The 13,950-nt window shown below is 48.8% G+C and overlaps 1 protein-coding gene and 1 long non-coding RNA gene across 8 annotated transcripts in view; one reads left to right on the forward strand and one right to left on the reverse strand.

The window, feature by feature from the left end:
• Positions 1-9,850, reverse strand: part of ENPP2 (ectonucleotide pyrophosphatase/phosphodiesterase 2) — a 132,735-nt gene extending 122,885 nt beyond the window's left edge. For 3 of the 7 annotated variants that reach the window (XM_061439511.1, XM_061439508.1, XM_061439505.1), the window contains exon 1: positions 8,207-8,344. In XM_061439511.1, the coding sequence (XP_061295495.1) occupies positions 8,207-8,329 (123 nt within the window). In that variant the 5' untranslated portion in view covers positions 8,330-8,344. Of the gene's footprint in view, positions 1-8,206; positions 8,439-9,407 lie in introns of those variants that run through there. The other 4 variants (XM_061439513.1, XM_061439510.1, XM_061439504.1 and 1 more) reach the window with 3 other exon arrangements.
• LOC133260792 (uncharacterized) lies at positions 5,853-9,888 on the forward strand. The gene is made up of 2 exons (XR_009740968.1): positions 5,853-7,581; positions 9,071-9,888. It is a non-coding gene; the product is annotated as an uncharacterized LOC133260792 (long non-coding RNA).
• The last annotated feature ends 4,062 nt before the right edge of the window (positions 9,889-13,950 follow it).

Consider the following 13,950-nt stretch of genomic DNA (forward strand, 5'->3'; position numbering starts at 1 on the left):
TTCACAGTGTTTCCCAACCAAGACCTACTTCTCAGATGAAAACATTTCACTCTACAGTGGAGATATACCTGCTTGTTGAGTGTCTAAGGAGATTAGTTATTCTCTTTAGAGTAAAATTCTAAGACCACGGTCACGTATCTTTTCCAGACACCATATTATTAGGCAGTGTTTCTCTTTTCAGAGAACTCTCTTTATCCTGTAACATACATCATCATTTTTCTTATATTTAGCTTGGAAATAAAAATGTGTCACACTGATAGAGAGATGCTAAAGTTTTTAGATTTCAAATTCTCAATTCTTCAGTCAAGAAATGTATTTACTGGTTATGTCTTACTTCCGCATCAAGCCCATGATTGTTGACACATTTTAAAATCAGATTCCTTCATTACGTTAGAGGACTGAGAAGTGGAGACCTAGGCACACACACATAAAGTCTCATACACAACAGATTTATATAACATAGAGTAGAAATGAAGTTTTTAAATTAAATTAGACCCTTTTTAAACGCATGTTTTCTAAGCAACTCAATATCAGTTTTTGGTCATCAACTGTCTGGCAATTTTACAAAATGTAAATGTCCCTCACAGAATGGATGTATGGGAACAAGATGTACGTCTCAGTTGGTTGTCAAAGCATTCCTGGCAACACTGAAAGACAGGAACAACCTGATGTCCCCCAGGAGGAGTTAGTTAAACAGAGCAGGAGACAGCTACAGAATGGAGCAGAAGTCAGCACCCACGGAGGACCGTGTTTTTGAAAACATACAATGACATGGAGTAAAACACTTGGTATGTTTTACTGAAAAGCAGGCTATAGAAGGATGCTCGTGATTCCAGTTTTAAGACTACATGTGCATAAAAGAATATAGAAGGGATATTCACTGACATGTTAATATGCTGGTCTCTAGGTACTAAGATTACAGACAATTTTTTCAGTGTTATTCCCCTTATTAAATTTTTTCTACAAAATGCATAAATCATAAAATGAAAATACGACTTTTTTAATAAATGAGAATTTTCTTCTGAAAGGTTACTGCCTTAAACATTGTATAATTCATACCACTGGGTGACTATTTTTCACAGGTCTTTGTACTAGACTTCTAGGGGATAACAGAGGGAGGTCAAATATGTATAAAGATACACTTCCAGGTGTAAAATAGGTTAACTGGTGGGAAGCTGCCATACAGCAGGGGAACTCAGGTCGGTGCTCTGCGGTGACCTGGAGCCACAGGCTGGGGCGGGAGGGACGTTTACGGGGCAGGGGATGGATGTATGCACACAGCCGATTCACGTGCCGTACAGCAGAAACTGGCACAACGTGGTAAAGCTACTACACTCTCATTTAAAAACTAAAAACCAAATACATATAAAAATCATTATGTACTGATACTCAGCACTATTAGCAACCCACTCCAGTGTTCTTGCCTGGAGAATCCCATGGACAGAGGAGCCTGGTGGGCTATGGTCCATAGGGTCACAAAGAGTCAGACATGACTGAAGCGACTTGGCATGACGCAGCGCTTAGCACTATAATGCAGCTTATGAAGTTATCAGAAAGCTGGGTGACGGACTTGGCATTTGACTTAGGTTGTTTCTGTTGTTTAGTCGCTCAATTGTGTCCAACTCTTTTGGGACCCCGTGGACTGCAGCCCACCAGGTTCCCCCATCCACGGAATTCTCCAGGCAAGAATACTGGAGTGGGTTGCCATTTCCTACTCCAGGGGATCTTCCTGACCCAGGGATCGAACTCAGGCCTCCTGCATTGCAGGTCAATACTTAATTGCTGAACCACCTGGAAAGCACATTTAGGTTAGGCCTTTATGAAAAAGTATATTCTCAGTAAAGTATTTAGAATATAAAGAGGAGGGGTATTCCTGACAGAGGAAATGGCTTAAGTGAACCAACATGCAACAGAATGCTAGGTCTCCTCTGCTGCTGCTGCTGCTAAGTCGCTTCAGTCGTGTCGACTCTGTGTGACCCCATAGACGGCAGCCCAACAGGCTCCCCCATCCCTGGGATTCTCCAGGCAAGAATACTGGAGTGGGTTGCCATTTCCTTCTCCAAGGTCTCCTCTAAGAGTAACAGAAGTGCAGTATGAGTAGTTCTTAGGGTGTCTAACAGGATGCCGGAGGACAAGGCAGGAATACTGAGTCAAGATATGCATGATCATAAAAATTTATCAGATGAAGTCTTTTGAGAGGGAACACTGAGTGGTCTTAATAGCTACTAGGAGGTGACGGGCATTCACTAGAGAGACACAGCGAAACCAGAGCATATGGCTGTCCTACTGACGGCAGGGTCACAGTGGGCATTAAATGCCAAGCTAAGTAAGATATCTTAACTTCATACCCAGAATCTTAGAATCTTGGAGTTGGCAAGAAATGTCAATGCCCTCCAGCTTGGCCACCCCATCCCTACCTCTGTAATTTTCCCTAGAATATTTATCAAGCCTTTGTTTAAACATCTCTGTGACAAAGAACACACTGCCTTGGACCAGCTCTGTTAGAAAGCTCTTCATTGTACCGAGCTGAAATTTATCTCCCTGTATCTCCCACCCATTTGGCCCATTGCTGCCATCTCAGACAGACAGGCACAGTCTAAGCTTTCTTCCAGGAGAGAGGAAGACATAGAGACAATTGAAGAGGCTCGCTGGACTTCTCCGCGGGTTACATGTCCTGCAGCCGTCCCTACAGCAGCTCGAGGCATGGTGCTCCTTGCTTTCTAGCTCCTGAGCTTTGAAAATGCGACTCTCTTCTCATCTGCCTGCTACCACGTTGACTGGAGCCACCATCCCTTCTTGCTTATACTACAGCGATTCCTCCTAAGCCGTTTCCCCTCTCTTCCCTCTCTCTCATTGACCATCCCTCCAACCCATTGTCTATATTGATCTTTCCAAAACTGATTGATCTTTCCAAACTATGTTGATCTTTCCACAAAACTGACTGTGACACTGCCCTGCTTACAACCTTCAGTAGCTCCCTACTGCTCTGAGGGTCAGTCAGAGCCTCGCAGCATGAAGTTCTAGTTACACCCACTTCTCTGGTCTGTCTCTCTCCTCCTCCCCGCTCTGGGTGCATGCCCCTTTCCTCGATTGCTTGCACGGGATTTCTGCCCCACCGAAGTCACTTCACCTACACGTGGAACCTTCTTCCCTCCACCACCTGCACCTTGCTAACCCATACTTCGCTTCTGGATTTCGGTATAAACATCACTGCCTCTAAAAGTTTACCCTGATTCCATTAAGTCTGAATTAAAAACCCCTTAAGTGGTTCCTCAGGGACCTAAGCTTCCCCTATTATAGCAAGTGTAACATTGAATTAAAATCCCCTGCTTGTTCATCTAGCACCTTGCCTATACTGTGAACGCCCTGAAAACAAGTCTGTTTTTTTAGCACCATGATCATCAGTATCTAAGCACAGTGATTGGAACATGCTATGCTATGCTAAGTCACTTCAGTCGTGTCTGACTCTGTGTGACCCCATAGACGGTAGCCTACCAGGCTCCCCCATCCATGGGATTTTCCAGGCAAGAGTACTGGAGTGGGGTGCCATTGCCTTCTCCGGATTGGAACATAGTGTGCACATATATATGTATGTGTGTATATATATATATATATATATATATTTTACAGTATGGATGGATTTTATGGATTTTTCCATAAGATGTTACCAAAAAACTTGAACGAACTTTTTGGCCCACCCAATATATGTATACATGAATGTGTACACATATGTATATATATACATACTCTATACACATACACACATATATACATACTATACACACACACACACACATATATATATAATTTTTCTATAACATCTTACAGAAAAATCCAAATGAACTTTTTGGCCAACCCAATATATGTGCTCAAAAAAATGTATATATATGGCAACCCACTTCAGTATTTTTACCTGGGAAACCCCATGGACAGAAGAGCCTTGCGGGCTACAGCCCGTGGGGTTGCAAACAGTCGGAGACAACTTAGCAACTAAACCACCACCACATACATACATGTGCTCACAAAATGCTAATGAGTTCATATCTAGCACCCAGAACTATATACAATTGTTCTAAATGTGGTTTGCATAACACATATTAGAGTGACAATTGCCTTACATGTTCTATATTCCACACCTCTTTTAATAAAACCGAACAGTATTTTAGCAGAAAATTTCATGATGGATTTTATTGTCCATTTAAGTCCCTACACTGTAAGTATATGAAGCCACCACTTCCGTCTTTAACTTTCCTTCTTCTGTGCTCGAGCACGCGTGCTCTCTCTCTCTGTGTCACACACACAATAATTTGCAAATGATTTTGGGCACACATGATACATTTTGCATCTATTTTTGCACACTCCTTTCAAAGATAAAATATCAAAGTGTACTACAACTTATTGCTAACTTCTGGATTCCTAATCCTTAATTAAGCCTTGTCTCTGAGCAAACATGAGTAGTGTGCTATGCCTTCCTGGATATTAATAATATTGAATAAAACAGGAGTGGAGATGGACCCAGGAGCACACCTTCTAAAGAGGTCCATCTGCCGATCAGCTATGCTTTAGTGAATGTGTTTGGACAGTCATTGATGCAGCCCATACGCATGCTTCTAATGCAGGAGCACATCACGAGATCTGGGCCCTTCCTAAAATCACGGTTTTTGAATTGATTAGGTAAACTGAGTATAATTACATTCCAGATGTTAATCCTTTCATAAACTTTATTTTAGTTATCCTTTTTTAATAGATAATAAAACGGTTGCTCAGAGAGAAAGTCATGCAGCTCATGAGTGCTCAAGCAGGGACATGACCTCCAGCGTTTCAACTGCAAGTTCAATGGCACCCAGTCCACTGGGACCCTCCCAAAAGAGAAAAGGTGTGTTCTTGGACTGCAGTGGGCTCCTGGTGATCACCACCTACTCTCCCAAATGCCTGCTGGATGAATAACATCTTTGATTAGAGATTCTGAACCTGAGGTTCATGACCATGCCAGGGGGCCCAGGAGTAGGCTTGGATGAACCTCCTGAAAGTTTACAAAAAGCACCATGTGGTGTATATGACACATTTTTTTCTAAAAGGTAATGTATGTTTGGATCTCACAGTAATGTACTGTGTCTCCAAACAGTTCAAAGAACAATTTGCAGTTAAATAGCTCCCTATTAGAATGTCACCGTCACTCTGTCTATAGAGTTCTGAATGCACGTGTTTCCTTAGAAAATCAATTTGAAGTTTTTCATCTCTAGTCTCCAAAGCCTCCATCACTCTGGCAGGCCTCAGAAATCTCATCTGCTGGTCCCTTCAGAGCCTTGCTTCTGGTGTCAAAACATGCCAGCTTGATTCTTTGATGTCAGTTTATCAAAGGGCTCTCTTAGAGGCCCAGTTTGAGGCTCCCCTGGCCGTCCCAGAGTTGGAACGTTGAGCTTCTAATGCAGGGGGCACAGGTTCAATCCCTGGTCAGGGAGCTAAGATCCTACATGCTGCGCGGCCAGAACAACAAAAGAAGTCCACCTCGCTTGGGTTATCTCAAACACCCAGAAAGTTTACACCTTCACTTGTTAAATACTTGGAAGACTGTGCCTGTCCCTGATAATCAGGGTTGACATTCATTTTTCATTCTTTACATGTTGTATTAAACATTGTATCTCTGTCATCTTATTCAACACCTGAAGATCATTGTCACTGACCAGAATTGTACAAGAATTCACATAAACACATTGAGCGTCCCCCCTGGGTCCAGAGAACAGGCTCAAAGGACGTGAGGACAGACAGAGCTGATCCTGCCCTCGAGGAGCCTACAGACCAGTGGAGGACGGACAAGCAAGCAGACTCTTGCAACAAAGAATGGTAAATGCTCTGACAGAAGAGATGAGGAAACTCTGGGAGAAAAGGAGAGGACCACCCACCCTGCTGGAGGATAAGGAGCTGATGGCCTGGGTGGTCTCCAGGAGAGGGGCTGCCAGCCGAGTCTAGGAAAAAACAGAAGTCAGACCAGACCCAAGAGAAGGACACGGAGGAAAGTCAAGGTGAGGAAATAGCTTCACATGCCTGAATTTACACACTGCATGAGTACGGTGTGCATCACATGTGCATCATACATGGAGAGGGAGTGGGTGACTGATAAGACAGCACACTGAAGACAGAGGTAAAGGGCAAGTCCAGAGCTCCCGTGTACATCAACATTGTTCTCAAAAGGAAAAACCAGGAACCCACTGTGGACTCTTCCAAAAAGATCTGCATGATTGCACTGCATTAGAAAGACCATTTGATACAGGACGGATACAGGGCGCCTGGGGGTGGGCAGTACTGGTCTCAAATGAAACTCACAGAAAGCTGGGACCGGAGTCAACGTGGGGCAGTCCTGACTGACACTGAACTGACACTGAGCTGGCCTGGAGACACTGGCGAGTGCGCAAAACCCATGAGGCAGGGAAGGGGACAGGACTTGGGGACTGACCAGGTGTCATGAATGAAAGGGGATGATGGCTCTGTCCAGGGTGACTCTGTCCTGTCTGGCTTGGACAACGAGGGACCCCCATTTGAGCAGTGGACAATGGCAGAGGAGTGGGCCTAGGAGGGGAGGGGAGGAGACGCTCAGTCTGAATCCGTGGACTTGAAGAGGCTCCATGAGACCGCAGAGCGGAGAGATGCTGTAGAGAAGGGTGGCATTTAGGAGAAAGACCCAAACAGGCTAAAGATGTGTATGAAGCGGGGGAAACCATGGAGGTAGATGAGGTGTGCCAGGGAGACCAAGGGGAAGATGGGAGGCAGTCAATGGTGACAGGTCAGAGGGGACCAGGAGGCCAGCATCAAAGGCTCCAGGACAGTAAAATTCTTCAGAGAGAGGATGACCAACCACTCACAATGACACAGACAAGCCCTGGGGAAGGCTGAAGGCAACAGACTGCACGGTTGAGGCCCCAGAGGCCTCTGGCACCCCAGCCAAGCTTCGTCCTCAGAGGCAGAGCAGACGCCCCTCCGCACTGCCTGGGGCCGAGCGCGGTACTGCTAGTGGTGCAGGCCGGCCCGCCGGTGAAGGAGCCGTGAGAGACGCAGGTTCGAGCTGGGGTCGGGAAGACGCCCTGGAGGAGGACACGCAACCACTCCCGTGTTCTCCCCTGGAGAATCCCTGGGCAGAGAGGCCTGGTGGGCTGCAGTCCATGGGGTCTCAAAGAGGCAGACTGACTGAGCGACTTAGCGCAGGAGGACATGGAGACGGTGAGTGTCACCCACTCTTTCAAGAAGTTGGGTGGGAGAGATGGGAAGGCGGCGGAGAGGAAGTGCGGAAACAAACACCTACTGAATGAGGAGAGGAAGCGCGGAAACGCGACAAACACCTACTGGCTGAGGAGAGGAAGCGCGGAAACAAAGACCCACTGACTGAGGTGAGGAAGCGCGGAAACGCGACAAACACCTACTGGCTGAGGAGAAGAAGCGCGGAAACGCGACAAACACCTACTGACTGAGGAGAGGAAGCAAGGAAACTCGAGAAACACCTACTGACTGAGGAGAGGAAGCGCTAGACAAACACCCACTGGCTGAGGTGAGGAAGCGCGGAAACGTGACAAACACCTACTGGCTGAGGTGAGGAGGACGGTCCGTCCCTGGCCCCGCCAGCCGGAGGGGAACGACCTCCACAGACGCCAGGGCGGCCTCCCCCTGTGGGTCCTGCCGGGCGCCAGCGGGGCTTTTGTTCCCATGCCCTTATCGGGGGTGAACCTTTAAACCGAAACCAGGGCGTGTGGCGGGCGGCAGCCCCGAACCCTGCCGCCCTGGGCCCCCGTCCTGCCCCGCGGGGTTCCGGCTCCCAGGCGGCTCGGCCGGACTCCGCGGCCCCAGCTCCGCTCCCGGGGAGGAGGCTCCGCTCGTCCCGGTGAGGCACAAAGGCCTGTGGAAGGGGCTCCCCCGCCTCCGGGGGGCGTCCCCTCCGGGGCCAGGCGGAGGACCCCCGAGAGCTTCGCCGTAACCGATGGCTTAAGACGACAAGCCCGTCCTCCCCGCATCGCCCTGGTTCCGCAGGCAACGCACAGAGCGCCCGGCCGGCCCCAGGACGGAGCCCCGCGAAGCCCGACCCCGCTGCGCGCGGGGCGCCGCCGCCGGGACCGGCGGCCGGGTCTCCCGAAGCGGGGCGCGCGTTTGCAGACCCCGACGCGCCCGGGCGCCCAGGCTGGAGGCGAGCCCCGCTCCGCGCCCCGCGGAGCCCACCTACCCGCTCGGCGCGGCGGCCCATGCTGCTGCGGCCCCGCGCGGCCCCGCCGGCCCTGCCCCCGGCCGGCCGCCCGCCTCCCGGCCTCCCCGCGCGGGGCCGCCGTCCCGGGGCCCCGGCGCCCATTGGGAGCCGGCCTCCGGCAGGACGCGCGCGTGACCTTTGCCTGGAGCGGCCCCGGGGGCGCAGACGGGGCGTCCGGGGGCCGCCGTCCCCACCCCGACGCGCCGGGTTAATGTTTCTCTTTCAGGGAGACTCCATGGGGTCTGACTTGCCATTGCTCCTGCATCCGGCCCCGGCCTCTCCCCGGGTTTTCCTGCCGCGCGGTTGGTGAGTTCCCTGAATTAGCATTTCCAGGTTAAACGCGGGCAGTGCCTCCTATAAGGTCCTCTCACACTCCGGGAAATAATACCCCCATTATCTCCCCCTAAAGCCTGCAACAGTTGACAAAGAGCTTTGGACAATCAGCCTGTCATTTGACCTCCCAAACAATGCCAGGAAGGCTCTCCTACGACTGCCATTCTACACAGAAGGAAAAAACCGCTCCAGAAAAATAAGATATCTGCCCAATCAGCCAACCAGAAAGTGAAATCTGCGGGGGGTTTTCAACCACATCCTGGGTGCACCCACAAACCACCCACCTCCCTACTGAGTGACCCACCCCACTAACTGGATTATAACACAGAAGCACCTATTATAGTTATAATGTATAACACAGAGCAAAGATAACTATTCAACATTCTAATTTTTGGATTATAAGTGTTACAAAGTGTTAAAAAAAAAAAGTGTTAAAAGTTAAGGATATCCACAGATATCTTGAGTTCATAGACTACATTGTTTTATTGTCTGATTTCTCCTCTTTACCAGCTGCTAAAAGGATGCTGTGGGAACCAGACTGGCCAATCTGAGGTGCTGGAACAAGCCCGGGGATCCCTGAGGCTGCTCTGAGCCATCACTGGCCTTGGTCAGAGTCTTTTCCCCTCCTTTTTCTGGACCCTTCCAGATGGTGAAATACTGAACGGAAGGGGAAGGGGCTATGAGACTGTAAAGAGAGCCCTGAACAAGGAGTCAGTGTACCAGAATTTTAGTGTGAGGAGGACAGCTGTGGTGCGGGTCTGCAGAGATGCTCTGGAGACAGCTGGTCTGGAAAATGGCATCACTGTGATTTTTCCACTGAGACAAGGGGAGAGGGGCTGATACTCACACTCAGTCTGGAAGGACTGGAAGGTTTCGGCCAGGAGAAGAGGAAGAAGGACATCACTGACCCGGATAGCATCATGTCCAAAAGCTGTCCTGAGGCCTTTCTGAAAATAGTTCCTACAGGCGAGAACAGAGGGTGTGGGAGGCTGTGACTACAGAGGAGGGTGTGGTTTGGACTCTGACCTTCTGTGTCTCTTGAGGGGATTTGGACTTCATCCTGCCAAGCCTGATGGGTTACTGTGACTGGCCTGGGTTACCAGCCCTTAACACAAGGGTGCAGGAGTCATAGACTATTCTACAGTAAGAAATGTGTATCTGTCTGGTGGTTGTGGGCATTGGTGTCATCAGACAGATACAGTTTCTTCTTTTTCCTAGCTATAAACTGCAAGCAATATATTTAACCTCACTAAGCCTCAGTTTTCTCATCAGTAAAATGGGGATTATGTTATGTGCTATGAGAATTAAATGAAATTATGTAGGTCAAACTTGCCTTTCTTCTTACAGTGACAAGTAGCTACTGTTATCCTTGCAAGTACTTTAATGTGTGTGCGCAGGGCTACCACGGAGTAACAAGGAACTAGCTCCGTTCTGATGCCTTCCCTTCTTCCCATTATGCTTATTTGGCTTTTGACTCATTAGAATCCTTCTGCTTTTTTCCTCCTTCTCGACATCACTTCCTTCCTTTATGTCCTGGTGTAGACTTTAATGTCAGTTTCGATCTTAACTCGCTTTCCTGCTCAGTTTGTTTGTTTCCCGGTCCAACCTGGGTCAGACCGTCTCCAAAGCCCCAGCATCGTGCTCTGCAAGAGCCACACAACAGTGCATAGCGTGTCCTCTGGCCCCAGCATCTGCATACCCCACAGTGCGGTGCCCGGCCCCCCAGACGCCTTATATGCAGCCCTGGCCAGCCCCCCGCCCACTCCACGGTCCTTCCCACCCCTCAGAACCCCAAGCCCGCTCCCGGCCGCCTTTCTTTCAGCAGACAGTCTCCTCTTCGCCAGCAGAGATCACAGGAACTAGCAGGAGGGAGCTCTGCTTCCTGTCCTGGCACCAGAAACTGTATGTCCAGTCTCCATTCTGCATGAGACAGAATCCCTCTCTTCTCAGGTCTTCTGGAACATTCTTTCATCAACCATCCCCTTAGCTTTCAGTTTGTTCTCTACTGATTTCATCACAATCTATAAACACATTCAGCTGTCTCCCACAGAGCGTGCTCCATTTTTCCTAATATCATCTGAATATATGCCTGTTCCTTTTTAACAACGACACATACACACCACGTGTCCACTGCATGGAACATACTTCTCGGTGGATCTTCCAAGGCCAGTTCCTCCTTTAGAACCAAGTTGTAAGTCACCTCTTCAAAGAGCCTTTCCCCGACCAGCCAATCCAGAGAGCCGTCCTCTCCCTCGTTATCAGCTGTCAGCCTTCTTCACTTCGGTCACATCCTTTACCCCGCGTAAATATTTTCTGAAAAAAGAAATGAATGGATGAATGAATGATTCCAGGAATGGGATCATTGAGCTCCTGCCTATCTTGCAATCCTCTTCCCCGGGTCCTCCTCACAGCATCTGTTATCTGGGCGTGCAAGGCAAACAAGCCCTGCACTCTCGTGGCTCTAAGCTTCTGCATGATATCAGCTCTGCCAAGATCACCCACACCGCTTCTCAGCTGCCTGAGGCGTTTGCCTGCTGCTGGACTGCCAGGGAGGTCTGGTATCCTCCCCAGGGTCCCCAGAGGGCTCCCCCTCTCCTTGCTTGTGTCCCGGGTAGAGTGGTCATGTTGCTGCCAGCAGCTGTGTCGTGATTCGCTTTGACTCGAAGATCATTGCTGTGCTTATTTTTATTTTTTGTTTTGGGTTTTTTAACAGCCACATTGAGCTATAAATCACATAACATACAATTCCTCAATTTAAATGGTACAAGTCATGGTTTTTAGGGTATTCATAGAGTTAACCATCACCACAATCAATTCTAGAACATTTTCATCACTCCAAAAAAAAAAAGAACGCAAAACATTGTAGCCATTAATCATCCATTAATGACTCCCCAATCTTGCAGTCCTAGATGACCACCAGTCTACTTCCTGTTCCTATAGATTTACCTGTCTTGTACATTTCATGTAAATGGAAGCATACAACACCCGTTTGTGTGTGTGTGTGACTGTCACTTCTTTCTGCATCTGAAGACTCACTTGGCCACAGGACCCCTTTCACGTTGAATCAACATGGCAGAACGTGGACTCTGTAGAGTGGTTTGCTCCGGAGAAGAAACCAGGGCAATGTTTCTTAAATCACGTCACACAGCATCCTGGGAAATCATCTGAATTCCTGAGCTGGAGCAAGGAGGCTCAGGCTTAGCTACCCTTGCCCTCGCAGGAGGAAGGGGAGCACACAGACTCCAGGCGGGCTCGCCCGACCTCCTGCACCATGAGGACCCGCGCCGAGGACAGACTGCCTGCGTCTGCCGGACCTCTGCGTGCGTGAGCTGTCACCTTCAGTCCCGGCTGTGCTCAGTCCTGTCTGACTCTTCACAGCCCTGTGGGCTCCTCTGTCCATGGGCTTCTCCAGGCAAGAACCATGGGTGGGTTGCCATCCCTCCTCCAGGGAATCTTCCCAACCCAGGGATCGAACCTGGGTCTCTTACGTCTCCTGAATTGTCATACGGGTTCTTTACCGCTATCCCAGCTACCTCCTTTCTAAAAAGAGGATAGAAATCATCCTGTCTCATAAGCAGCACATTGTAGGATCGTAATAAAGATTAAATGAGAAGATATATGGCAAATGCATAGCACAGTGCTTGGGAGATTATAAATGCCTGATAAATATTTATGATGCTGTAGTTGTTGTCTGACCACAGCTGTTTTCATACTGTTTCTCTAAGTAAAATTCAATATGGAAAGAGGGTTCTGCTGTTTTACAAAAGTAATTCAAACCATTATTCTAGGAAAGCTTCACACACCGTGTGGAGATCCCCCGCCAGATGGTCCTGTGCGTTCTGCTTGATGAAAGGAGGGACGGTGGGGAGCTGAAGCTTCAGCTGAAGAGCAACCATTAGTGCTGGGGGGGGCGGGGGGGGAGACGGATTGGGCTCGGTTGTCGCCCCGCAGCATGTGGGATCTTAGTTCCCCGACCAGGGGTCGAACCTGTGTCCCCTGCACAGGAGCGTGGGTTGTTAACCTCTGGCCCACCAGGGCTGTCCCTGACTTCCCCTGCTGTGAATGGCCTTTCCTGCACGTCTGGCAAACCTCTGTGCAGATGCTGCCCGACCGTCTTTTTCTTGCCTTCCTCCCATCTGTGACGGGACAGCCGTGTACATGCCCGTGCGCCTGTGTCCAGCCACCACCTGTGCCGATGACTGAGAACAGCTGAAACACAAAGGGCCTTTTTTTTTTTGAGTGTTTAATGTTTTTTTTTTAAATTTATTTACTTTTTAATTGAAGGATAACTGTTCTACAGAATTTTGTTGATTTCTGCCAAACATCAACATGAATCAGCCATAGGTGTACATATATGTGTCTCCCATTAACAGCTCTGGGCTTAGCATACAAGGCTCATCCCTCCAATTTTCAGATATATATTGAGGACCTACTATGAGCTGACATTTCAAAATGCAAAGACTTCATAGAAGCCTGGGGTTATCACACAGAAGAATCTTCAGACAAGGAAATAAGACCCAGAGAAGGGTATATCTCATCAAGTTTCTCCAGAACCTGAGAGAGGAAAACATTAGGGATTAGAGTCCAGCTCTTCCTGACCCCTTGCTCTTTCACAGCAGGGATTTTTCGCCCTTTGCTTAAAATAGATTTTCCGAGTGTCCATGTCGATTCCAGACTCCCTCACCGTCTCCTCCCCCCATTCTCGCCCCAGCAACCATAAGTTCATTCTCTAAGGCGGATATGTACACTCTGCTAGATTCAGAATGGATAGCCAACAAAGTCCTCACAGGAAACTTGGCTCGGTGTTACGTGGCACCTGGATGAGAGGGGAGTGTGGAGGGTGAATGGAAAGATGGATTTGTGTGGCTGAGTCCCTTCGCTGTCCAAATGTCACAGCACTGTTAATCAACCATACTCCAATATAAAATAAAAACTTTTTAAAAAATTAATAAAAATCAAGAGACCTAAAAAATAAAACAACAGATTTTTGAACATGATTAGAAAACTAGAGAAAATATGAACGATTATTTTGTTCATTAATGGTTTTTCCAGACCAAACGCTAGCCCTCAAGCACCCCTGAGTTGGAGCCAGCAGACATGAACACAGACCAAGGCCAGTCTGCAGTGCGGCTGACTCCATCACTGTCCGCCTCCCTGTCCGCCTCACGCCCACCGCACGGCTGACTCCATCACTGTCTGACTCCCTGTCCGCCTCACGCCCACCGCACGGCTGACTCCATCACTGTCTGACTCCCTGTCCGCCTCACACCCACCCTGCGGGCTCACGTTTCACCCTCGCCAGGCCAACCAAGGGCCTGTAAAAATTTAACTTGGTGCGATTGCACAACCCGTGAAAGCTCAAGCTGCTTTTCTGGATAATGAATGAGATT

This window comes from Bos javanicus, chromosome 14, assembly GCF_032452875.1.
Source record: "Bos javanicus breed banteng chromosome 14, ARS-OSU_banteng_1.0, whole genome shotgun sequence".
NCBI classification, from domain to species: domain Eukaryota; kingdom Metazoa; phylum Chordata; class Mammalia; order Artiodactyla; family Bovidae; genus Bos; species Bos javanicus.